Raw genomic sequence first — 27,981 nt, forward strand, 5'->3', positions numbered from 1 at the left:
GTCAACCAAATAGGGGAGTGGTCAAGATGGCAGAGTAGGAAGACCCTGAGCTCATCTCCTCCCATGGGAACATCAAACTTACAACTATTTACAGAGCAACTATTGGTGGGAAAAACTGGAAGACCAGCAGAAAAGATCTTCTACAATTAAAGATATAAAGAGGTAACCATGACACAGGTAGGAAAGGCAGAGATATGGTATTGTCCTATACCTCCAGGTGGGTAATTTACAAATGAGAGGATAATCACAGTCTTCTCATTGAGCAAATAGTCTGAGTTCCATATCAGGGTCCCCACCTTGGGGATCCTGCATTAGGAAGGAACATCTGGCTTTGAAGGCCAGTAACACTTTTAGAAGAGTCAGAGGACTGTGGCAAATGGAGACACAACTCTTGAAGGATGCACACAAAATCTCACAGGCTTCAGAACCCAAGGCAGAAGCAGTAATTTGAAGAGACCCTGGGTCAGACCTACTTGCTAATCTTGGAGAGCCTCCTGGAGAGGCAGGAGGCAATCTGGGGACATGGATACTGGCAGCAGAGCTCCTGGGATGCATAGGCAGTCTCCTACCAAAGGTCACTTCTCCAAGGCCTGGAAACATAAGCTACCTACTAGATGCATAGACATAAAAACAGCAAATTAGCAAAGTGAAGTAATGGAGGATTATGTCCAAAATAAAAGAACAGGATAAAATCTCAGAACTCAGTGAAGTTGAACTAGGCAATCTACTTCATAGAGAGTACAAGATAATGATTGAAAAGATGTTCCAAGCACTCAGGAGAAGACTGGATGAATAGAGTGAGAAATTAGGAGTTTTTAAAAAGGATTAAGAAACATAAAGAAGAACAAAATAGAGATGAATACAATAACTGAGATGAAAACTACATTAGAAAGAATCAATAGTAAATTAGATAATACAGAGGAATGGATCAGCAAACTGGAAAACAGTAGTAGAAATCACTGAAGCTGAACAAGGCAAGAAAGAAATGAGGATAGTTTAAGAGACAACATCAAGCATAGCATTTACATTTTAGTGTGTGCCAGAATTAGAAGAGAGAGAGAAAAGGGAAGAGAACTTTTGTTGAAGACATAATAGCTGAAAACTTGTCTAACCTGAGAAAGGAAAGAAACATCTGGGTCGAGGAAGCAGAGAGAGTCCCAAGCAAGATCAACTGAAAGAGGACCATACAAAGACAAACTGTATTTTAAAATGGCAAAAATTAAAGACAAAGAGAGAATAGTTAAAGCAGCAAGGGAAAAGAAAAGAGTGATGTGCATGGGAACTCGCATAAGGCTCTCGGCTGACTATTCAGCAGAAACTCTTCAGGCCAGAAGGAAGTGGCAGGGTATATTTAAAGTGGTGAAAGAGAAAAAACTGTAACTAAGAATACTCAGCCTGGAAAGGGGTTCATTCAGATTTGATAGAGAAATCAAAAGCTTTACACATGAACAAAAGGTAAGAGTTCGGCATCACCAAACTAGCTTTACAAGAAATGCTAAGGAGACTTTAAGCAGAAGAGGAAAGGTCGTAACTAGAACATGACAATTATGAAAGGAAAACCTCATTTTTAAAGGCAAATATATAATAAAGATAATAAATCAACTATGCATAAAGCTTTCAAGAAAGTTAAAAGACAAAAGCAGTAAAATCACCTATATCCAAATAAGTGGCTAAAGGATACACAAGAAAAAAAGATGTAAAATACAATATCAAAAACAATAAACCTTGGTGGAGGGGGAGGTAGGAAAAATACAAGGTTGTTAAAATATGTCTGTACTTAAGAGATCAGCAATGTAAAATAATCATATATATATATAGCCATCTACAGTGTAGGGAATATAGTCAATAATATGTAGTATGGTGAGATATTGGGCTTCCCAGGTGGCACTAGTGGTAAAGAACCTGCCTGCCAATGCAAGAGACGTAAGAGACGTGGGTTTGGTCTCGCTGGGTTGGGAAGATCCCCTGGAGAAGGAAAATTTCAACCCACTCCAGTGTTCTTGCCTGGAGAATCCCATGCACAGAGGAGTTTGGTGGGCTACAGTCCATTGGGTCACAAAGAGTCGGACACAACTGAAGCGACAAAGCATGCACACATGGTGACATATTGTAACTAGACTTCTCATGAGGATCATTTTAAACCATATATAAATATCAAATCACTATGTCGTGTAACAGAAATTAACATACCATTGTGGGTCAATTTACTTAAAAAATAAACTCATAGAAAAAGAGACCAGATTTGTGGTTTACCAAAAGTGTGGGGTGAGGGAAGGAGGAATCGGCTAAAGGTAGTTAAAAGGTACAAACTTTCAATTAGAAGATCAATAAGTACATGAGATGCCATGTAAAGCATAATAAATATAGTTAACACTGCTGTAAGTTATATATTAGAGAAAGAAATGGCAACCCACTCCAATAATCTTGCCTGGGAAATCCCATGAACAGAGGGGCCTGGTGGGCTGCAGTCTATGGAGTTGCAAAGAGTTGGACATGACTTAGTAACTAAACAACAACAAAGTTATATATGAAAGTTGTTGGGAATAGATTCCAAGAGTTCTTATCAAAAGAAAAACATTTTTTCTATTTCTTTAACTTTGTAGCTATATGAGATGATGGATGCTCACTAAACTTATTGCGTTAATCGTTTCATGCCATAGGTAAGTCAGATCACTATACTGTAGACCTTAACTTTATATAGTGCTGTAGGTCAATTATATCTCAAGCAAACTGGAAAAAAAAAAACACCATCAAGGACTGGTACCAATTAACCCAAAAGCCTACCAGCACCAAATTCAAATTTTTACACAACTAGTTGTTTTAAGCATAAACCAAATTAGCAGATTCTTAGCCATTTAGAGCTGCCTGCCTGCTTTGCACACTTCACCAAACAGTGCCCAACATCTTCTCGTCATAGATAAGACAAAACCTGTGGTTATATAGGCTCTAAGCCACTGATGCCCTTCAGAGTTTTCTGCCCCCAGAGACTTCCTATCGGACTGCCGAGAAACATCACATAAACATGTGAGTTCCCGCTTTCCTGGAAATTTCCTTGCCTTCTCTCCTTGTGGATGTGTCCCCTCCCACAAACTATCTCTAGATTGTCTGGTCCTGGTTCTGTAAGGGGGACTATTTCAAGATGGGTGGATGGTTACAGGAAGAGGGGTGTGTGTTTGTGTGTGTATTTCCTAGCTCTGTCTGTTAAAAAAGCATAGAGGCAATGATTTTCCAAGATCATTAGGTACTCCTGACACCCAGATCTTGGTCTCCACCTACCATTCTCAAATAAAAGGAACTGGGGCTCCTTGGACAAATGGCTAGGGCCAGGGTGATCATACGGCAAAAAAATAAGTGGTATCAGAAAGTAAGGAAGTGCTCAATAAACATGGGGTCATTAAAACAAGATGCACAGGTCAACTTGAAACACTGGCCAAATCTGGGATAATCTGAGAACAAAATAATAAATGGTCATGTTTTAGGTCAGGCTGCTGCTGCTAAGTCACTTCAGTCGTGTCCGACTCTGTGCGACCACAAAGACGGCAGCCTACCAGGCTCCCTTGTCACTGGGATTCTCCAGGCAAGAACACTGGAGTGGGTTGCCATTTCCTTCTCCAATGTGTGAAAGTGAAAAGTGAAAGTGAAGTCGCTCAGTCATGTCCAACTCATAGCGATCCCATGGACTGCTGCCTACCAGGCTCCTCCACCCATGGGATTTTCTAGGCAAGAGTACTGGAGTGGCTTGCCATTGCCTTCTCCGTTCGGTCAGGCAGTTATAACAAAATACGAAAGACTAAGTGGTTTAAACAACAGAAATTTCTCACAGTTATAAAGTTCAAAATCAAGGTGCCAGAAACGTTTCTTTCTTTTGGCTTGTAAGCAGCTGCCATCTCTCTGTGTGCTCATGCGACCTCTTATATGTGTGTCCATGGAGAAAGACAGCTTGCTTTTTTTTTTTTACAATGGAAATTTTTTGCATATCTTTATATACCTTTAAACAATGATTCTTATTTTTTCTTTCTAAATTTCTGTATATAAAGCTGCTTTTCATGGAAGTAATCTAAAACCGTTATTTCTTTTAAATGTATTGATCTTAAGTTTTCTCATTTGTATGTAAATATTTATTTTTACTTTCTAATAAAAAATAATTTTCATTGGTTAATTATGCCTCTTAGGAAGAAAAATCTTAGGACTGAAATGGGACAATAATTTAAAGCTAAAATAAAATTATAAATTACAAGTGATATTTAAAAGTTAGATTAATGTGTTTGCCTGCAAGGCCTTTTATTAATACCGGAGGCCAAGAAAAAAAATCCCCTGTGATAAAACAATGAGTCAAAATTTTCTGCTTATAGCATGTGGCTATTCTTACATATGAGATCAATAATACTACTCATCCACATTCTGTAACTTAAATTGAACAAAAACAAGAATCAAGTTATTTTATTTTTAAAAAGTTGGCTAATATGTACTCAATGTTTGCTGCTGTTGTTTAGTCGCTAAGTCGTGTCTGACACTTTTGCAACCCCAGAGACTGCAGCCCTCCAGTTTCCTCTGTCCTTTGGATTTCCCAGACAAGAATACTGGAGTGGGTTGCCATTTCCTTCTCGAGGACAGCAATTTTTCTGGTGTCCCTTCTTATAATGGCAATAATCCCATCATGAGGTACCCTGCTTCATGACTTTGTGCCCAGTTGTGTCCAACACTTTGGACCCCATGGACTGTAGTCTGCCTGGCTCCTCTGTCCATGGGATTCTCCAGGCAAGAATACTTAATAGGTTGCCATTTCCTTCTCCAGAGGATCTTTCCTACCCAGGGATTGATCCTGTGTTTCCTGCATTGGCAGGCAGGTACTTTACCACTGACCCACCAGAGAAGCCCCCTTCATGACCTCATCTAACCCTAATTACCTCCTAAAGGCTCCTATTTTCAAATACCATGGAGGGTGAAGGGCTCAACCTATCATCTGGCATTGGGGTATGCCAACATTTGTAACAGAATATGATGACTCAGTACACATAGAGTAAAATAGGAAATCAGGAATACATGGTGATGTGAATAACTGAATAAATAAACAAATGGAGAAGGAATAAAAACTCCTCTTTAGAGTAGAATTCCAACTAATGTAAAAAATTATGGCAATAAATGATCATTTGGCAAATGTCACAGTAATAATCAAAGTTTAGTCAAGAACAATGAATGTTAAACTGAGTGGGTTAAAGTATAATAAAAAAGAGGATAATTTCATAAGATTAATTAACCTCACACAATATTAATTATAAAAAGGAAAACAGTAACTTTTCGGTGGTGAGACCTGGAAAGTCCTACTTTAAGCAAAAGATCAAAGTCAACCTCAACAGCAGTGGGGCAAATCAGCATCTCATGCCCTCCAATGTGACACATTGAGAGTAAGCAATATTACTTTTGTGATATTCTTGCAAAAATGTGAAACTTGAGTATAATCAGAGGAAACTTAAGACAAACCTAAACTGAGAGACTCTTTAAAAGTCTGAAGTTCATGAAAGACAAAGAAAAACTGAGGAATTCCAATCCCAAAGAAAGGCAATGCCAAAGAATGCTTAAACTACCGCATAATTGCACTCATCTCACACGCTAGTAAAGTCATGCTCAAAATTCTCCAAGCCAGGCTTCAGCAGTATGTAAACCGTGAACTCCCAGATGTTCAAGCAGGTTTTAGAAAAGGCAGAGGCACCAGAGATCAAATTGCCAACATCCGCTGGATCATGGAGAAAGCAAGAGAGTTTCAGAAAAACATCTATTTCTGCTTCATTGACTATGCCAAAGCCTTTGACTGTGTGGATCACAATAAACTGTGGAACATTCTGAGAGAGATGGGAATACCAGACCACCTGACCTGCCTCTTGAGAAACCTGTATGCAGGTCAGGAAGCAACAGTTAGAACTGGACATGGAACAACAGACTGGTTCCAAATAGGAAAAGGTGTACGTCAAGGTTGTATATTGTCACCTTGCTTATTTAACTTATATGCAGAGTACATCATGAGGAACGCTGGGCTGGAAGAAGCACAGGCTGGAATCAAGATTGCTGGGAGAAATATCAATAACCTCAGATATGCAGATGACACTACCCTTATGGAAGAAAGTGAAGAGGAACTCAAAAGCCTCTTGATGAAAGTGAAAGAGGAGAGTGAAAAGGTTGGCTTGAAGCTCAACGTTCAGAAAACAAAGATCATGGCATCTGGTCCCATCACTTCATGGGAAATAGATGGAAAAACAGTGGAAACAGTATCAGACTTTATTTTTTTGGGCTCCAAAATCACTGCAGATGCTGATTGAAGCCATGAAATTAAAAGACGCTTGCTCCTTGGAAGGAAAGTTATGACCAACCTTGATAGTATATTAAAGAGCAGAGACATTACTTTGCCAACCAAGGTCCGTCTAGTCAAGGCAATGGTTTTTCCCGTGGTCATGTATGGATGTGAGAGTTGGACTGTGAAGAAAGCTGATCGCCGAAGAATTGATGCTTTTGAACTGTGGTGTTGGAGAAGACTCTTGAGAGTCCCTTATACTGCAAGGAGATCCAACCAGTCCATTCTAGAGGAGATCAATCCTGGATGTTCATTGGAGGGACTGATGCTAAAGCTGAAACTCCAATACTTTGGCCACCTCATGCGACGAGTTGATTCACTGGAAAAGACTCTGATGCTGGGAAAGGTTGGGGGCGGGAGGAGAAGGGGACGACGGAGAATGAGATGGCTGGATGGCATCACCGACTCTGTGGACATGAGTTTGAGTGAACTCCGGGAGTTGGTGATGGACAGGGAGGCCTGGCGTGCTGTGATTCATGGGGTCGCGGAGAGTCGGACACGACTGAGCGACTGAACTGAACTGAACTGAAGGGGACCTGACAAGTTCATGCAATCTATGATCCTAGGTTCAGCCTCAGTTAAGGGTTGTGTCTATATATTATATCTCTAGTCCCAAATAACAAAAAACATGGAAGCAAGCACTAAGCAAAATGGTTATCAGTAAATACCTATTTATTGATTGCTTACCAAGAAATCTAGGTGGGTAGGGCCCTCTGCTTTCATCAGCCTCCCTCTCTCTGAGTAGAAATGTGTGCTCTGAACCACCCATATAGTGAAGGTATGTACTTACATATGTCAGAGAAGCTCTATCTTTCCCCAATTTATGGTATATAGGCTAAAAAAATTGAGTGGTTGCCTGGAAAGGGCTATACTCTGCCAAGTAGTGTGGGTCTTATTCAGATATGACCTGTGACCTTATAGGAAGATGGCCACAGGGAAATGCAGAGACACAGGGAGAATAACTTGTGAGGATGGAGGATTAGAGTGATACATCAAAAGCCAAGGTTCGGTAGAGATGCTGGAAAACTACTAGAAGCTTGGAAGAGGCAAAGAAGGATTCTCATATCAGTTTCAGAAGGAGCATGGCTCTGCAACACCTTGAGTTAAGACTTACAGCCTCCTACAGATCACAGGTCATATTGGAGTAGGGCCCACCTTACTCCAGTATGACCTCATTTAACTAATGATACATGTATGCAATGACCCTATTTCTAAATACAACCACATTCTGAGGGACTGGAGATAAGGACTTCACCATATCTTTTGGGGAACACAGTGCAACCCTTAAAAGCCCTGAATGTTTTTGAGGGTCAGTTAATGTTTATAATTTCTTAACATTTCTGCTGTTTTAAATCATCTAGTTTGTGACAGTGTGTTATGGCAGCTCTAGGAAGCTAACACAAGGATCTGTGTACCAAACCTCATTCTAGTGGCTCTGGGCCAAAGTGAAATGAGGTGTGATCCCATCTTCAGGGATATGCTAGATAAGATTTCAGAAAGAGAGAGAGGCAGAGAGTGAGAGATGTGGGGAGGGAGATGAAGAGAAGGAGGGAGGAGAGATATTAGTTAAGAGGTTTGTATTATTAGGAGAGAATTTCTCTGGTGGGTCAGTGGAAAAAACCCCACCTGCCATTACAGGAGATTCAAGTTCAATCCCTGGGTCAGGAAGATCCCCTGGAGAAGGAAATAGCAACACACTTCAGTATTCTTGCCTGGAGAATTGCATGGGTAGGGGACTCTGGCGGGCTGTAGTACGTAGAGTTGCAAAGACACACACTTCAGATGTTGGAATGAAAATAATATACCCACAATGAAATTTGAGAGACAGCAATTCTCTATGGACTCATTTATAAAGTTGCTAAAAATTCTAGCAGAAGTTTTTAAAAGGAATCCAACAACTTATTCTGAATTTGTAGTAGAATAGAGATCCATAAATAGCTAAAGCAGTTTTGAAAAAGAAGAGAAAAATGCTCCTCTCCACCGAAATATGGTAAGATATACCATAAAGCTTCCCTAGTAGCTCATGGCTCATTTGGTAAAGCTTCTCTAACAGCTCTGCTGGTAAAGAATCCGCCTGCAATGCAGGAGACCCAAGTTCGATTGCTGAGTCAGGATGATCTGCTGGAGAAGGGATAGGCTACCCACTCCAGTAATCTTGGGCTTCCCTTGCGGCTCAGCAGGTAAAGAATCTGCCCACAATGCAGGAGACCTGGGTTTGATCCCTGGGTTGGGAAGATCCCTGGAGAAGGGAAAGACCACCCACTCCAATATTCTGGCCTGGAGCTCTCGCGAAGAGTCAGACATGACTGAGTGACTTTCACTTTCATACCAAAAAGCCATGATAATAAAGCAGTGTGGACCTGGTGCAGCCATAGGTAAATAAGCCAGTAGATCAGAAGAAAGAGCTCAGTGACACACCTGTATGTTTAGGGGAACTTGGTACATGAGGGAAATACTACTCGACTCCATGAGGCAAAATAAATGGACTGCTCAATGGATGTTATTGAGGAAACTGACGGACTCTACAGGGGAAAATAGAATTGGAAAACTTACACAATGTACATAGATGGGTATCAATGGATTAAAGAACTAAGCATGAAAGACAAACTAAAGCAAATAGGAGAAAATATAGAAATATATATTTGTGATTTTTGAGTAGAAAGGACTAGTGAAACTTCCAAAATGCAAAGTGCAAGGGAAAATTTTTTCAATTGCCTATTTTAAAAATAAGAATCTTAAATTATTATATATATAAAATTATCAGATTATTTACAGATTAGGAAAATTAACTGTGAACTTCCAGATGTTCAAGCTGATTTTAGAAAAGGCAGAGGAACCAGAGATCAAATTGCCAACATCAGCTGGATCATCAAAAAAGCAAGAGAGTTTCAGATAAACTTCTATTTCTGCTTTATTTACTATGCCAAAGCCTTTGACTGTGTGGATCACAATAAACTGTGGAAAATTCTGAAAGAGATGGGAATACCAGTCCACCTGACCTGCCTCTTGAGAAACCTGTATGTAGGTCAGGAAGCAACAGTTAGAACTGGTCGTGGAACAACAGACTGGTTCCAAATAGGAAAAGGAGTATGTCAAGGCTGTATATTGTCACCCTGCTTATTTAACTTATATGCAGAGTACATCATGAGGAACGCTGGGCTGGAAGAAGCACAAGCTGGAATCCAGATTGCTGGGAGAAATATCAATAACCTCAGATATGCAGATGACACCACCCTTACGGCAGAAAGTGAAGAGGAACTCAAAAGCCTCTTGATGAAAGTGAAAGAGGAGAGTGAAAAAGTTGGCTTGAAGCTCAACATTCAGGAAACAAAGATCATGGCATCTGGTCCCATCACTTCATGGCAAATAGATGGATAAACAGTGGAAACAGTGACTGACTTTATTTTTTGGGCTCCAAAATCACTGCAGATGGTAACTGCAGCCATGAAATTAAGAGATGCTTGCTTCTTGGAAGGAAAGTTATTTCCAACCTAGACAGGGTATTAAAAAGCAGAGACATTACTTTGCCAACAAAGGTCCGTCTAGTCAAGGCTATGGTTTTTCCAGTGGTCATGTATGGATGTGAGAGTTGGACTATCAAGAAAGCTGAGCGCCAAAGAATTGATGCTTTTGAACTGTGGTGTTGGAGAAGATTCTTGAGAGTCCTTTGGACTGCAAGGTGATCCAACAAGTCCATCCCAAAGGAGATCAGTCCTGGGTGTTCATTGGAAAGACTGATGTTGAAGTTGAAACTCCAATAATTTGGCTACTTGATGCAAAGAGCTGACTCATTTGAAAAGACCCTGATGCTGAGAAAGATTGAGGGCAGGAGGAGAAGGGGACGACAGAGGATGAGATGATTGGATGGCATCACGGACTCAATGGAGATGAGTTTGAGTAGGTTCTGGGAGTTGGTAATGGACAGGGAGGCCTGCCGTGTTGCAGTTCATGGGGTCGTTAAAAATTGGACACTACTGAGCTACTGAACTGAACTGAACTGAGGAATAGTTGTTTGCAATATGAAATCATAAGAGGTTGTTGTTGTTCAGTCGCTAAGCCATGTCCAGCTCTTTGCAGCCCCAAGGACTGCAGCACACCAAGGCTTCCCTGTCCTTCACTATATCCTAGAGTTTGCTCAAACTCATGGCCACTGAGTCAGTGATGCCATCCAACCATCTCATCCTCTGTCATCCCCTTCTCTCCTGCCCTCAATCTTTCCCAATGAATCAGTTCTTTGCATCAGGTGGCCAAAGTATTGGAGTTTCAGCTTCAGCATCAGTCCTTCCAATGAACACTCAGGGTTGATTTCCTTTAGGATTAACTGGTTTGATCTCCTTGCTGTCCAAGGGATTCTCAGGAGTCTTCTCTAACACCACAGTTCGAATTCATCAGTTCTTCAGTGCTCAGCCTTCTTTATGGTCTGACTCTCACATCCACACATGACTACTGAAAAAACCATAGATTTGACTATACAGATCTTTGTCGGCAAAGTGACGTCTCTTCTTTTTAATGCACTGTCTAGATTTATCATAGCTTTCCTTCCAAAGAGGAAGCATCTCTTAATGTCATGGCTGCAGTCACCGTCCATAGTGATTTTCCAGCTCAAGAAAATAAAATCTGCTGCCATTTCCACTTTTACTCCATCTATTTGCCATAAAGTGATGGGATTGGATGCTATGATCTCAGTTGTTTGAAAGTTGAGTTTTAAGCCAGCTTTCTCACTCCCCTCTTTCACCCTCATCAAGAGGCTTTTTAGGTCCTCTTTAGTTCTGTAAGAGGTTAATAGTTAACTATACAAAATCCCAGAAGTAAATACCTAGGATATGCAAGTAAGTCCACAAGTAAAAGATAGGAAGACCGTGGAAAATATTTCTCTCAAAATGGACCTTGTAAGACCTTGATTTCCTCATTTACATATTCAATAAATATTTATTGAGTGCCTATCACATGTCAACACTGCTCTAGGCACGAGGGTTACAGCAGACAAACTTCCTGCCCTTATAAAATTTAAATAGTCCACAACCTTCTCTCTTACCAATAAGAGAAAGAAATTAGTTTCTACTAAATGAATTTTCCTTTAAAATCATAATTGTGTCATTTTAAAATTGGAAGAATTTTTAGGGTGCATTTCTTCTAATTCCATACATTTGTGATAATATTCCCAGGTCACAGTGGCCTGACACACATAGCTGACACTTCATCTGTGTTTAGAATATAAAGCCCAGTAGTTAGATGGGTCCAGAATTGCTATGACTGAGTCATGACTTTTCCATTGTGTGCCATTTGGCAACCTCTCTGAGCTTTAGTTCCCTCATCAGTAAAATAACAAATAATGAGACAGCTCATACAATTCATATGAGGATTAAATGAGATAATATAAAACAAAATAGCATCTGGCACACGATAAAAATTCAATCATGACTGTTTTTACATCTATAGTTCATTTTGATATTGATTCCAATAATTGTTATTTTCCCATGCATATCATGGGGCTTCCCAGGTGGTGCTAGTGGCAAAGAATCCACCTACCAGTGCAGGAGATGCAAGAGACACGGGTTTGATCCCTGGGTCAGGAAGATCCCCTGGAGTAGGAAATGGCAACCCACTCCAGTATTCTTGCCTGGAGAATCCCATGGACAGAGGAACCTGGCATGGGGTCACAAAAAGTTGGACACGACTAAGCACAACAGACATATGCTATTTCAAAATTAGTATGGTAACACTTCTAGTTATTAATCAGGCAATTAATAATCAGAAAGGGAAGTCATATGCCTTCCCTGAGACCTACCCTGGTAGTGTGTGAGGTGTGTCTTGTGGATTAACCATTAATCCTAGAGTGAAAACTGAATTTAGGGTTGTAGGGCTGGAAAAGATATGAGACACCATCTTGCCAGTCCCTGGTTTTTTGACACAGGCAGATGCAAAGACCTGAAAGAGATAAGTACCATGCTCTGAGTTTGCACAGCTAGAACTATGGCACTTCTTCTGTGGTTATAATTAATTATGATTAGAAAAGATGACTATGATTAAGAAATCATGGTTGTGATTAGGAAAGATTAATGTTACCAGGTGGCTTTGTGAACTGGGTGTGAACTGGCTACATGAATGACCTCAATTAATTAGAGACCTCGACTTAGGAGGACTCAAAGTTGTTCTGAGTATGAACGTGCTGGACTTGACTTGACTGTTGCTTTGGTTCAGTAGGTGGAGCCACTCTTCCTCATTAGAGTAAACAGATTCAACTCAATTATAAATAGAAAAAAATATGTGCCCTCCGTCATTGAGAGTTGCAGAGAGTGACGACTACCTGGAGACCTCGGGTGCTGCGGTGAGCAGTGTTGTAGCATGAGTTCCAAGCCACAGTCCATAGGGATCATTGGAGCTCCTTTCTCAAAGGGCCAGGTGAGTAAAAACGTGGCTTTGAATAACTGGAGTTTATGAGAAAAGTTACGAACTTCAAAATTGGTAAGGTCTTACTGTCTGGTTAGTTAAACAGCCTGATACAACCTGACCTGAAATTTATATTAAAGTCTTTTCATCATTTTACATCATTGCATAATTATGGTCACAAATCCACTTATAACATTAGATTTATAACTATAACACCTAATCTCAGCCACAACCAGTTTTATTAAATCTGCCGAACTTTTCCTCATTTTTTGAGAAAGTAATTTTATTTGAGTGGAAATAGACTATTTCTGCCTTATAGCTACTCATTTAGATTTCTGTGCTCTTATCACTATTGGTGTTACTGTGTATATGCAGAAGGAGATAGAATTTTAAGAAAATTTATTTTAGTTATGTAATTAATACCTAGAAAAATTCATAGATGAGTGGTAAATTTTTAAGTTTTAAAAATGTGAATAAACTAAATATTATTGATTTATCAACATTTTGAGTTATTTAAATGACCCACTCCGGTGTTCTTGCCTGGAGAGTCCCAGGGACGGGGGAGCCTGGTGGGCTGCCGTCTATGGGGTCACGCAGAGTCAGACACAGCTGAAGCGACTTAGCAGCAGCAGCAGCAGCGCTTTAATGATTCTATAAAAGTGTTGATTCATGGACTAGGTGGAGTTCTTTGTGTACCTCTCTTTGAGGGATGAAAAATGTAAAGCGAAAAAGGAAACCCACCTGCAGATTGATAACATTGAAAAGACTATTGGATTTATCAAATTCCCAAGTTCTAAAACATGCCAGCAACACTTAAATATACTGTCTTTTTTTTTTTTTTCCTGCCCAGGCACACTCATTCTGATAAATCTAATGAGATTACAGATATCTTCAACTCTTCCAAGTGTCTGTGCTAAAGGGGTGGGGGAAGAATAAAAACAAAAGCAAATAAGATAAAGTGTGAATTAAAACTCACCATGTAGATTTTTTGAGGTTGTGGTTGTTTTAAATGAGGTTTCTTGGGTTTCTTAGAACTTTCTCTTTGCCCAACTGAGCAGTGTATTGCTTCTCTTAGCTCTGAACTCTTGCTTTGCACTCTGTGACTTTTTTATTACAAAACAAATTGGGACAGGTCAGAGGTTAGAGATGCGAACTGCATTTGAAACGTCAGTGAAAACTGCTTCACTTCCCCGGGAAATCTTTCAAAGTTCTCTCCCGCAACACAGGGAGGTTTTGCTGACAAAGAGATGTTTCTTGTAATGCTGGGCTTAATTGCAAACTCCACAATATGCTCACCTATTCTGACAGGTTCTAACAAAGATCACAATGAAATAACTGATTTAAAAAAGAAGAAAAGAGAGGAGGAAGGGAAAAAGGAAGAAAGAAAGGGAGAGAGGGAGGGAGGAAATGGCTTGAACATGCTCTGATCCCTGGACCCCAGCAGAAGGCCACATGCTGATGATAACAGTCCCTCTAGGGGATAATATTTTGAAACATAGCCTGGTGCATTTTCGGTTCTCCATAATTCCTCTTGCCTCTACAGCCGCTCCTTATTAAAACATGGCGCCATGCAAAGAGTAAGACACTACCAACCCGTGCACACACACGAGAGTGAAGCTTATTGTCTTACAATAGTAAGAACTCAGAGAGAGATTTTTCTACTCTAAGCCATAGCATAGAAGGGAAAAATCAACCAACATGTAAATTTCTGTCCTCAGCCAAGGGACGTAAAATTTGGATAAACAAACAAAGGAGAGGATTAAAGGGCAGATGACTAGAAGGTTGAGTCTGAGAAAGAACTCCATCCTCAGCCCCATGCCCTTGCAGGGCAGTGGTTGGGGGGGGTTGGTGACCAAAAATGAAGTAGGTATTATATCTGTTTTCCCGTTGTGTTAGCTCAGGCTAAGAGGACTATTTTGATATGTTCAAGGTCACACCGCTTTGACTGTGTAATTCCAGACACTGATACCAAAGCCTGTGCTCCTGGACCTGCGCTGTTACATCTTTAGTTCTACAGCGGATCTTGGAGTTGTGGTCAATTAGGGATTGGAGCCTAGCTTCAAAGTCAGTAGCACTAACAAAGAACACTGAGAAAAGACAGAACATGAGAAGCATTTTAAATCAGATGGAAAATAAAAGCTAGAAAGTGTCACTCTGGGAAGCTGAACAACTGTGTTATTGTAAATATACAGCCAGCCCTCCATATCTGTGGGAGTGTCTTTACTGTCATTTTATGTAAGGCACTCGAGCATCTGTGTGGGGGAGGGGAAGGTGTCCTGGTCGATCCTGTACAGATCCGGAGGAGGAATTTTAGTATCAGTTAAGGGGTGTATAAGATTTCTTCGCCTTTTTTTTTTTAATAATTCTGAAAGTTCAGAATGGTTTTATTTTAGAAATTTTTATTGAAATATAGTTGATTCACAATGTTTTAGTTTTGAGTGTACAGCAAAATGATTTAGTTACATATATATAAAATTTTAATTCTTTTCCATTGAAGGTTATTTACAAGATATTGAATATAGTTCTCTGTGCTCTATAGTAGGTCCTTTTTGATTATCTATTTTATATATAATAGTGTGCATATTTTAATCCCAAACTCCTAATTTATCCCCTCATCTCCATCTCCCCTTTGGTAGCCATAAGTTTGCTTTTTATGTTTGTCAGCCTATTTTTGTTTTGTAAATAAGTTCATTTGTCAGGAGTGTTTAAAATTTGTTCTAAAGTTTGAAAGGGAGAGGGCAAAAGTCAGGGAGTTTTATCAAATTGACAGTTTTTGAACATCTACTAAGTGTCAGCTCTATACTGAAAAAATACAGTGCTGGAAGTGTAGAGATTGGACAGAAATCTAATAAGGGAGAGAAAACAATGACAAATAACTCAAAATCAAGGCAAAATTTCAGCCAAGTAGCACTCTATTGGAGTTTAAAGAAGGAGAAATTGTATCTACTTGTTGAGGGGGTAGGGGTGGGAGTCATAAAAAAAGGCAGTGAAGTGAAGCAGCAAATGTGTCTGGCTGCGCATGGTGTTGGGGGGAGTCCCCTGCTGCCAGGGACAGGAATTTGACATGGAGGATTTGCCTGGTAGTCAGGGCAAGTCACCTGGTAATTTGAGGTGGGAAGAATTCCCGCTTAGTTTGGTGCCACAGTGCAACCCTAAGGATAGACACAGGCGTCTTTCGGCACATCTTCCCACCTGACAGCAGGCTTCCCAGGTGGCACTTGCGGTGAGGTGCAGGAGACCTAAGAGACAAGGGCTCGTTCGCTGGTTTGGGAAGATCCCCTGGAGAAGGGAATCAGAAGGACAACCCCTCTCCAATATTCTTGCCTGGAGAACTTCATGGACAGAGGAGCCTGGTGGGCTATAGTCCATGAGGTGGCAAAGTGTTGGACACGACTGATCGACTAATAACACTTTCACTTTTTCACTCCCACCTAACAGTGCAGAGTAACTTTCTCTATTGAAAAGCCTTGTTGGAAATTGGAATCAGAGAGACACATAAAAGAACTGTTTCTTTAGATGGCTTATCTGCCAGGAGGCTGGAGAAGACTTACTGCAAGGAAGAAGCATGCTAGCTTCCCCAATGTAAAAAGAGCAAAGGTAGAATTGTGCCAACCATGCTTACACAGGTCAAAACTTGAAATACTGGGTTGGTCTTTGTGAATTCATCTCCCAAGTGATGATTTTCCCTGCTGCCTCCTTTCTCCACAAGAGCCCTAACTTACTACCATGCGGACCTGCACGTAGGTCTGTCTGATGTCACGCTCTTTTTTTTCACCTTATGTTTTGACTCAAGCTGTTCTCCAGGTTTACAAAGTTTCTTCCTCACCCCATCTATTTTCCTGAATCACCTACTCATGTTGCAGGACTCAGCAGAAATGTCAGCCTGTTCCCTGCAGACTTCTCTGAAACTTCTCCACCCCTGACAGAGTTAGGAACATCCTGTTTTTGTGGTTACAAAATCTTGTAACTGTGTTGACGCAAATCTCTAAGTATTATAATTGGGATTATTAATAAATATCCAAATCTCCTATTCACTTGTGAGTCACTCAAAGACAAAAGCCTCCGTGGGATCATTGTATCTCTATCTCTCAGAGTGCTTTTGTACAAAATGTGTCCACTGTGTTGGTGACATAGTGTGATGGAGAAGAGAAGCTGCAAGTTTTGGGATCCAAACCACCTGGATGTGAACTAAGGTCTGCCACTTGTTCGCTGTGTGCCTGTAGGAAAGTTATATAAGTTTTCTGATTCTATATCTTCATATTTGACATAGGAGTAATTCAATCTACCTTGCTGTGATGCCAGTGAGATCATGTAAATTCCTGACCCTGTAGGGACTCAAAGAGTGATAGTTACTCTTCAACGGGTTAATGAAAAAGGTTTCTACTGTGGGGGTTTGATGATATGATAATGTCTGAATTACTCTATGTTTTCATTGTTCAGCCACGAGGAGGGGTGGAAGAAGGCCCTACAGTACTGAGAAAGGCTGGTCTGCTTGAGAAACTTAAAGAACTAGGTAACTGTTTACTTAATCAATTTTCTATTAAAGTATAGTTGATGTACAATATTATGTTACATATTTATACAATATAGTGATTCATAATTTTAAAGGTTATACTCCATTTACAGTATTGTAAAATGTTGGCTGTATTTCCTATATTGTACATTATATCCTTGTGCTAAGTCACTTCAGTCGTGTCTGACTCTGTGTGACCCCATAGACGGAAGCCCACCAGGCACCCCCGTCCCTGGGATTCTCCAGGCAAGAACACTGGAGTGGGTTGCCATTTCCTTCTCCAATGTGTGAAAGTGAAAAGTGAAAGTGAAAGTGACGTTGTGTCCAACCCTTAGCGACGCCACGGACTGCAGCCTACCAGGCTCCTCCACCCATGGGATTTTCTAGGCAAGAGTACTGGAGTGGCTTGCCATTGCCTTCTCCATATATCCTTGTAGCTTATTTTATTTGTAATAGTTTGTACCTCTCAACCCTCTACTCCTATATTGCCCCTCCCCCAACCCTCCCCCACTGGTAACCACTGGTTTGAACATGCTAATTTCTAAGTTGAAAGCTGATCAGTCCGATTTCTTTCTTACTCTGAAGGAAAGTCCAGGCTCCTGCTGAAAGAGGGTGTGTCTGGAGTGACATTTATACCACAGTGACATTATAGCAACATTGGCTATAACCTTAGAAGTGCATCTTATTTTTTAAAAATGCAGTTAAGGGGAGAATGCTCAGTGAACATTGTTGGATGAATATCCTCACTCAGATATTTTGTCTTTCCAGTGAGACTACTCTTTTAGAGTAATCTGTGTGTGGAAGAACTAGGGGGTGGGTGGATGGTAGGGGATTCAGGGAAACTGAAAATGAAAAGCCAGGGGCAGCAGAAAGTACATTACTAACAAAAGGATCCTTATTTGTAAAAAGAAATAAAATAAGATGGTTATATAATAATAATAACAGTACCTAGTATTTGCATTAACATCCTAGTATCTGTATATATATACATATATTCCATATATACACATGAGCATGCAGAAGAAAAGTAACATAATTTTAAAAGTATGGGCTAAAGTAAAGGCCATCTTTATATGTAGAACCCTGATGAAATGTTGGGGAGGATATAGACCAATCAGAACTCTCATGTATTTCTAGTGGGAATGCATAAATACACAGCCACTTTGGAAAGCAGTTTCTTAAATAAACATGCATTTACCTCTTGACCCAGCAAATCTCCTCCTAGAGATTTACCAAGAGAAGTGAAAACATATACTACAAAGTCTTCTACTTGAATGTTTGTAGTCGCATTATTTATAAAAGTCAGGAAATGGAAACAACAAAATACTCATCAACTGGTGAATGGATAAACAAAAAGTGGTACATCCATACCATGGGGGTAATACTCAACAACAGACAGGAACACAGGCAAGAACGTGGATGAATCTCAAAGATATCATGCTGAACGAAAGAGGCCAGACACAAAAGACTATAAATTGCATGATTTAAATGCAATTCTAGGAAAGACAAAAGCATAGCAAGAGAAACATCAGCAGTTGCCTGTGGGAAAGGGCACAGATTGACTTAAAGGGCAGGAGGGAATTTGGGGAGTAATGAAAATATTCTAAAAGTGAAAAAATTCTAAATCTTTATTATGGTGGTACTTGCGAGACTGTGGATACTTCTAACACTAGCTGACTTGTACATTTAAAATGAGTGTATTTTAGTGAATAACAGTTATACCGCATAAAGTTAAACAAACAAACAAACGACCCCAAGCGAGAATAGAAAGCTAGATCCTTCAGTTAATAAGCGTAGTTTGGCCACATTTTATATCTGCTTGAATCTCTTGAAGGTGTTACTGATTCATGGATACACATGGACATGTAATAAGTACAGTATACCATGACTGATTAATTCAGAACACTGTACTGATCCCATATCACACTTTTGCATGAAACCTGTACCTTGAAGCCTAAGCAGGGCCTTTCAGGAAGTGAGCCTAGGTCTTTAGAATCTTTCCGTTCCGTTCAGTCTCTCAGTCGTGTCCGACTCTTTGCGACCCCGTGGACTGTAGCCTACCAGGCTTCTCCGTCCATGGGATTCTCCAGGCAAGAATACTGGAGTGGGTTACCATTTCCTTCTCCAGGGGATCTTCCCGACCCAGGGATCGAACCCGGGTCTCCCGCATTGGAGGCAGACGCTTTAACCTCTGAGCCACCAGGGAATCCCTTAGAATCTTTAGGTTACCTGTAATTTCTTTATTTAAAAGTATAAAAATAGAGCCTTTATTTCCTGACCTCATGGAAGCATTGCTGCGTCACTTCAGTCGTGTCCGACTCTGTGTGACCCCACAGACAGAAGCCCACCAGGGTCCCCCGTCCCTGGGATTCTCCAGGCAAGAACACTGGAGTGGGTTGCCATTTCCTTCTCCAATGTGTGAAAGTGGAAAGTGAAAAGTGAAAGTGAAGTCGCTCAGTCCTGTCCGACCCTCAGCGACCCCACGGACTGCAACCTACCAGGCTCCTCCATCCATGGGATTTTCTAGGCAAGAGTACTGGAGTGGCTTGCCATTGCCTTCTCCGATATAGTCACTAGCTAATCATATATTCTTATTTAATTTAGACAATCTCATGAGCAGGTACAATGGGCAGGCAGAGTAGGAAGCCGAGTGGCTTCAGTTGGTGACAGCTTGGGATGAAACCAAGAACTTTTAATATAGTGTAAGGAAGTTGAGAAAATATCAGTGTCTTCTTTTTCTGAGCATAAATATATATCGTTGCTGTTCAGTTGCTAAGTTGTGTCCAACTCTTTTGTGACCCCATGGACTGAAGCTGGTCAGGCTCCCCTGTCCATGTGATTCTCCAGGCAAGAATACTGGAAGGGGTTGTCATTTCCTTCTCCAGGGGATCTTCCCAACCCCGGGGTCAAACCCAGGTCTTCTACTTGGCAGGTGGACATTTTACCACTGAGCCACCTAGGAAGCCCTATATATATATATTTGTATAAATATAGTTTTTTTTTTTAAACAGCTTTTTGTTACCTACACAAAACAAGCTTATCATAGAAAAGTAAACAGCACACAAACAGAACCCAAGACAGTGACGCCATGCATCAAGCCCAAACCAGCTTATCACTGTTACACTTTCATGTCTAGCCTAACTGACTTGAGTCAAGAAGAATTTGCAGAGAACCCAGTATACAGCAGGCACCGGTGTGCAGGGAAGTTGGGATGATGATGTCAGGTGATAGTGGATATGGTTGTTACTTTCACGAGTTTTTACAGCCATTCCGGGTTCTTTTCTTTTTTTTGCAAATACACCTATTTGGTAAAATTGGAATCATCCTACAGTCTCTTTTGTAATCTCCTTTAGTAACCTAAAACTTTTCATTATAGATTATGATGTGAAAGATTATGGGGACCTGTCCTTTGCCGATAACCTTGATGACAGTCCCTTTCAAATCGTGAAGAATCCAAGGTGTGTGGGAAAAGCAAATGAAAAGCTGGCCGATGTGGTGGCAGAAGTCAAGAAGACTGGAAGGATCAGCCTTGTCCTGGGTGGAGACCACAGGTCTTTTTTAAAATGTTTATCTCTATGGGAGTCTGGTATAAATACGGTGAAGGAAGTATAACCAAAACCATGAGAAGAGAGAAAATAAGAAAGGAAAGTATTGATCAATATTTTACACCACATTTTCTGCCTTGTTTCTTTTAATGTTATTGATTACTACTTTATTTTGGAAACAAAAACTTCCCTCTATTTGAAGTCTGTTGTGACCTTTTTCTATGACAGCAGAAAATACATGGTATGTGAATGGATTTCAGCAAAATATTCAAGCTTAATTCCTAAATAAATAAGCACTGAGGAAATTAATAGTCAGCCTATTGTACTTGATTAGTGATAATAGAAATAACTTATTTATGTCAACAATTAAAGCATGTGTTTCCCACTAGCAAAGTAATAATTATCAAATTTTTGAAATACACATGAATATATAAAAGAAAAAACCAGTGGCAATTGTAGTTCTCTAAAAACCATTTCTACTAGAATTTTGAAAATCTGTTACATTTCCTTCCCGCCATGATTTTTCCCTTGTATATAATTTTAACAATTGTATGTGTTCTCCTGTCTTGTTCTTCATCTACACTACAGATTTCCTTATGTTATTAACACCTCACAATAGATATGAGCATAGTTTTTTACTGTTGCTTGATATTTCATCTAGGTATGATCTCTCTCTATATATGTATGTATGTGTATATATATATATATATCTTCATGTTGTCAGATATTCAGGTTATTTTCAAATTTCACCATTATGAATAATGTGGCAAAGATAATGTTTGCGCGTGAGTCTTCCCATGTTTACTCTCAAGGTCCCAGGACATGTAATCAGAAGTATGATTAGACCAAAAGTACAATGACTCTTAATGAAGGAGTCAATTACTTCAGCCCCCTCCATATTTTCCTTGAAAGCCAAAGTGTTTTCAGGACTTCTGTGACAAAACTCATGTTGAGAAACTGGAGCTCTCTTTTTTTAAGTAAAAAAATTTGTAAGTGGGAATTTTAAGAGTGGCACATGGACAAAGGAAAAGAAACCTGAAGGGAAAGACAAGCAGCATGCTGAATCATCAATACCTGAACATCAAGAAAGGACTGCTTCTGAAAGTTCACGGTTCTCTGGAGGGTTCCTGAGCACTCACAAGTGGGAGAATGCAGACACTGTACGGCAAATCCTGGTCTTTTAATTTTTGTGTAAGATACTACTTAGCTTTGCCATTCTGGCAAGTTTTGTGGAGCTTGGAGTGTTTGAGATGAAATTTTGAGGGTTCTGGACCTGGCTAAGAGTGAGTCCTTAAATACGTAGCAGACTAGAATGTTCCAACAGAAGATCTGAACGTTGAATAGAGTGAGCGTCCAGGATACACTGGCTGAAGTATATGTAAGGGCTTTGAGTGATGTTCCCCAATTGTAAAAGAATTGGATTTTAAGAAAAATGGGAGGACTCTGTCATAATTCACTTGGGAGAATTAAGTATTTACCAAGAGAGATGAGAGTACAGAAAATGAGCCCGTTTTAACCCTGAGAACTGAGTGATATCTCATGCTAAAAAACTTCTTGAGTGGCTACTGCCTTTTCACACGTTTGATTTTTAGTTAAACTAGAATTTGCAATATTATTAGAAGGTGGTTTTGGAGAAAAGTGAAAGTTTTTTTAGTAATGCCGTTACAGTGAATACATATAACGTTAGTAAATATTGGTAGGTATATTTTCTCTATTGCTGTGATCGTTTAATTGGCATCTTCAGTTTAAAATCTCTCAGAAATATTAGCCACTTTGACTTAAAGGAAAATCAGGCAAGAATATTGTGTTAATGATATGATATACGTACTGAGACTGCAAACCTGATGTTCACACGAACTTCTTTTCCTTTCAAGTATGGCAATCGGCAGCATCTCTGGCCACGCCAGGGTCCACCCAGATCTCTGTGTCATTTGGGTGGATGCTCACACTGACGTCAACACTCCACTGACAACCACAACTGGGAATTTGCATGGACAACCTGTGTCTTTCCTTCTGAAGGAACTAAAGGAAAAGGTAAACATCTGGTTGGCATTCTCTTACAAAAGAATTAACTTTAGCAGAAGTTCAGAAGCCAGAAGGAAAGTAAGAACCCCTGTGCCATTTTATTCTTGATTAATTTCCAAACTATTTTCTCAGCAGCCAATAAGCAATGGGGGGAGGTGGAGAGAGGCAGTGAGACTCTGTATCTCTACATTTTTCATAGCTTGCAAACTGACTTCAGGTGTAGCTTCCCTTTTGATTATTTTTTTTCCCCTCAGAATTCCAAATAGTTTCTGTAGATTCTCTGCTCTCAGAAAGGTGGAACACAATTCTCCACTCTTAAGTGGAGAATATCGCTGCTTATAGTTTAGAGCCTTCCCCTAAGGTAGTAGGAATTCCTGGCAAGGCCTATGTTCCCAGGACTACGGTGCTCTCCAGACTTCTTCCATGGGTGCTGTCTCTATTCCTAGTCATCTGAGCATGAGATTTGGCTCCTTACATCTTTAGGTTTAAAGAGATGAAGACCTTAAGTGAAGAAGTTCTAAGGGTTGGCGACAGAGGGGACAGGGTTCAGGGCACAGCCTGCTGTTTCAGATACATAATCCTTCTAGAAAGGGCAGGCAGCACAAGGTCGGGGGGCGAGGCAGACTAGCGGGTGACTGTGGAGGCAGGGAGGCCACAGACTCTGCTCACTCCTCGCTGGGTGGGCAAAAGCCCCCAGTCCTCAGCGTCCCCAGCCTTTTGATTCTTAGTAGGTGGGGCAGAGAGGAATCCTTTATGACCAAGTGAGCAAAGGTTCAGAGGTTAACACACACCCCCCAAATGTGGAGAAAGGCAAGGACCATAACTCTGCTCCTGGTGCCTCCTCTTCCTGCTACACACCCCACAGCCTCTCATCCCAACCAAGTGTCCCCTTCACAACACGGGGCCTTTTCAAACATGGAAATTTTCAATGCAGATTATGGTGGCTTACTATTTAACATCTTTACTATGAGAAGCACATGTCTAAATCACAAGAGGGAGAACTGTCTCCTTGCTCCCTGAAACTTCTTTTCTAAAAAATGTAAGATGAAATTTCAGAATAAGATTTAACATTGTGGCTCATAATTTTTACTGATATGCTACCAATAAAACAATTTTTATTGATACAATTGTAGTGAATTGGACAATGTGATGATACTTGGGGATCCAAACCTCCTTATGTTAATGTTAGCAGCAATATTTTCCAAAATATGGTGACCAACATGATTGGTTTATACACCTGCAAATGCGTTGTTAGCTGACGAGTACAGCCAAGCTAGGCTCTGGGATATTTGAAGACATGGTCAAACCAAAGGGCTGATTGAAAATTTTCATCAGCCACTCTAACCCATCCTCTGGATAAAGTCTTTTTTGAGAAAGAGAATAAAAGAAGGAAGCTATGAAAGCACACTGATTTCTTTATAGAAGAGTTCCAGGAGAACAGGGCCCAGGGGAAATGGAGCGTAGAGCAGGTAAATGCTGATAAATGGTTCAGGCGAGGCTGGGTAAGGCCAAAGCAACCAAGGGTAGCACAGGGGGACAGACATTCTCTTCCTAATTTTGTACTATATTTTAATGATTTCCTTGAATTTTATGTTCTGAATATAAGATACATGCAATCTAACACGTGTCCTTAACTTTCAATGTAAGATTTGCTCAAGAGAAGCATATATAACCCAATGGAACCATTACAATTCTAGATGCCCGATGTCCCAGGATTCTACTGGGTGGCTCCTTGCATATCTGCCAAAGACATTGTGTATATTGGTCTGAGAGATGTGGACCCTGGGGAACAGTAAGTTTATTCCTTGATGTGGCTTACCTTCCTTTTTGTCCTTTCTCCTGTTAGGTGTGCTGGTCAAGTCAATGAGAAAAAATTACTTTCAGCACCAAGTCTACATGTGTGTGCTCAGACTCTCAGTTGTACCTGACTCTTTGCGACCCCATGTAGCCTGCCACGCTCCTCTGTTCATGGGATTCTCCTAGCAAGAATACTGGAGTAGGTTCCCATTTCCTCCTCTTCCCCACCCATGGATTGAACCCATGTCTCTTATGTCTCCTGCATTGGCAGGTGGATTCTTTATTGCTGAGCCACCTAGGAAACCCGTCTGCATCTAGATCTTTATCTATATACACATGTATATACATATATGAGCTTCCCGGGTGGCTCAGCGGTAAAGAATCTGCCTGCCAATGCAGAAGACGTGGGCTTGATTCCTGGGTTGGGAAGATCCCCTGGAGAAGGAAATGGCAACCTACTGCAGTATTCTTGCTTGGGAAATCCCATGGACAGAGGAGCCTGGTGGGCTACAGGGCATAGGGTTGCAAAGAGTCAGACAAGACTTACAAACTAAACAGCAACAACATATATATATGTATATAGGTGATTTTTACCTTGACATGCTGTTTAAAAATTATTGATATATACATACAGTTCACCAAACTTAAAAATATTTTATTTAAAGATTTATGTTTTGGCTACAGTGAGTCTTCGCTGCTGCACGTGGCCTTTCTCCGGTTGCGATGAGTGAAGGCTGCTCTGTTGTGGTGCTCGGGCTTCTCAGTGTGGTGGTTTCTATTTCTATTGTGGTGGTTTCTACTGTTGAGCATGGGCTCGAGAGCATGGGGGCTTCGGTAGCTGTGGCTCAGGGGCTCTGGAACGCTGGTTCAGTAGTTGTGGCACACTAGCTTAGTTGCTCTGCAGCACGTGCTATCTTTCCAGACCAGGGATCGAACCCATGTCCATTGCATGGCAAGGTGGATTATTAACCATTGGACCACCAGGGAAGCCCCTTAAATTATTTTTGAATCTTACCACATTGATCTTTAAAGGAAACAAGAGGGTCAGCCTCCTTATAAACTGTAGATTATCTTAATATCTTCTCTTTCATAGCTATATTTTGAAAACTCTGGGAATTAAATACTTTTCAATGACTGAAGTGGATAAACTGGGAATTGGCAAGGTGATGGAAGAAACATTCAGCTATCTACTAGGAAGGTATGATGCCTGTGTATGGGTGTATGTAAACATAAATATTATTAAAAGGACTTGCTACTAACACTAGTCAATGTAAGTTATTAACAAAGCCTGCAAGTACAATCATGAAAGTTCACGGGGTTGTTACTTTTTGTAAAACAAAGTAAGAACTGTATTTTTCTACTCAATATTAAACCACCAACCTTAACCTGAATTCCTTTCCCACCTTTTAAAAGAAAGAAAAGGCCAATTCATTTGAGCTTTGATGTTGATGGACTAGACCCGTCTTTCACGCCAGCTACTGGCACACCAGTCCAGGGAGGTCTGACTTACAGAGAAGGTCTCTACATCACAGAAGAAATTTACAAAACAGGTGAGTAAAAATCTGAGTGAATACAACAGAAAGTATACACGTGGCCAATATATATTGATACCTCCCTGATCTGAAAACAAGCCCCAACTTGACACTTCCTGAATGCCTATTGCATAATACAATGACTGAAATGTTTTCAGTTGTTACTACCTCTTTGCACTCCTGGATAATACTTCAAGTTAGTCTGTACTAAATGACAAATGTCAGCTATTTAATAAATTACATTATTTCCATCTGTTGTTATAGGTTTACTCTCAGGATTAGATATAATGGAAGTGAATCCATCTCTGGGGAAGACACCAGAAGAAGTGACTCGAACAGTGAATACAACAGTAGCAATAACCATGGCTTGCTTTGGGGTTGCTCGAGAGGGTAACCATAAACCTATTGATTACCTTAGACCACCAAAGTAAACATGGAATCATCATATAAAAAAATCTCACAGCTAAATGACATAATTAGCAAATCTAATAGTTTAAAGTTACAGTTATTGTCCCAAAGATTTGGTTTTTCAGGAAAATCTTTTGCCTTGGTAAATATTAGTACAATTAGTATAAACTGTATCAATTCCCTCTTGGTGTGAAATTCAAGATATGGAAACGCTAACTTTTGTGAAATTAAAAAGTTTATATTCCCATTTTGGCAAAAGACTTATCCTTAGAGAAACATACATTCATTTCCAAATAAAAACTTTCTGGCATTAAAAATAAACACTTTTATCAGCCCCCACATGTACAGTGGGACTCCTGATATCAGGAGATAAAGCTACCCAACCTGAAAAGGGACCATATTTCCACGTTGTTCAAAGCTGTTAATGCCTAGAAACTGCTCTTCTCTATCTGTTTATAAGATTCTGTCAACCCTATACAAGTTTCTAAATACAAGCAACACACACAGATACTGACACACACACACACCCTGCTTAAGACTACCATAAATACTTAAAAAACCACAGTGAAATTATTATCCCCAGAACACTGTAAGACCTTGGTTAAGTTATTTAAACTATTTTGCTCTGGTTCCCTCATCTGTAAAATGGATTATTATAGGGTTTAGGCAATCTCTAAGTTCATTGATGTTAGATGACCATGTTTCACTTTTTTTAAACCTCAAGCATGATATTGGTTAATATCATGTTAAGCATGGCTGCTATTCAGATAGTCTTTTGGGAAACAGAGGAAAGAAATCAACTATTTTTGTTTCTAAGATATGCTAATTTAGGTTGCAATTTCACTGAAAATTATCTGTGGTTTCCAAATGCCCCACCTTTTACTTATTTCAGTTGGTAAAGAATCTGCCTGCAATACAGGAGACTTGGCTTTGATCCCTGGGTCAGGAAGAGCCCCTGGAGAAGGGAATGACAATCCACTTCAGTATTCTTGCCTGGAGAATTCCATGGAGAGAGAAGCCTAGCAGGCTACAGTCCAAGGGGTCCCAAAGAGTCAGACACAACTGAGCAACTAACATTTTCCTAAGTTTCCAAATGCCCCACATTTCACTCATTGCAGTTACGAGTGTGCTCACTGGCTGAACTCCTGAACATCCTAAAAACTCATCTCAGCTCTATTATATAGTGAAGGAAGTGGAAAAGTAAGTGAAAATAAACTAGAACCAAAACAAGGGAAGTGAACTCTTTCCCTTTCCTCCAACTTCCATGGAACTCAAAGTGGAGTCTGTAATGAAGCAGGCCTCATGAAAGACTTTTGACTGTTATTCTTTTTTAAAAAAAGTTAATTTATTTTTTTTATTGAAGGATAATTGCTTGAAACTATGGACTTTGTAGAATAAGTGTTTTACTGAGTAACTTTTAGATAA

At 40.2% G+C, this 27,981-nt stretch overlaps 1 protein-coding gene across 2 annotated transcripts; it reads left to right on the plus strand.

The window, feature by feature from the left end:
• Nucleotides 1–2,981: 2,981 nt before the first annotated feature.
• On the plus strand, nt 2,982–26,751 carry ARG1 (arginase 1). Of its 2 annotated transcripts, none has more exons than XM_088840757.1 (9): nt 2,982–3,024; nt 12,548–12,748; nt 17,177–17,249; nt 20,626–20,800; nt 22,669–22,828; nt 24,517–24,611; nt 25,710–25,814; nt 26,030–26,166; nt 26,413–26,751. In XM_088840757.1, exons 2-9 carry the CDS (start codon nt 12,692–12,694, stop codon nt 26,577–26,579), a joined length of 969 nt encoding a protein of 322 aa, XP_088696883.1. In that variant the 5' UTR covers nt 2,982–3,024; nt 12,548–12,691; the 3' UTR covers nt 26,580–26,751. The 2 variants fall into 2 exon arrangements, with proteins under 2 accessions (XP_088696883.1, XP_055289112.1); XM_055433137.2 differs by having other exon boundaries at nt 2,984–3,024; nt 12,551–12,748.
• Nucleotides 26,752–27,981: the final 1,230 nt, after the last annotated feature.

The sequence above is a fragment of the Moschus berezovskii genome, chromosome 10, assembly GCF_049115385.1.
Source record: "Moschus berezovskii isolate FMDL1 chromosome 10, NW_MosBer_1.0, whole genome shotgun sequence".
Lineage (NCBI taxonomy): Eukaryota > Metazoa > Chordata > Mammalia > Artiodactyla > Moschidae > Moschus > Moschus berezovskii.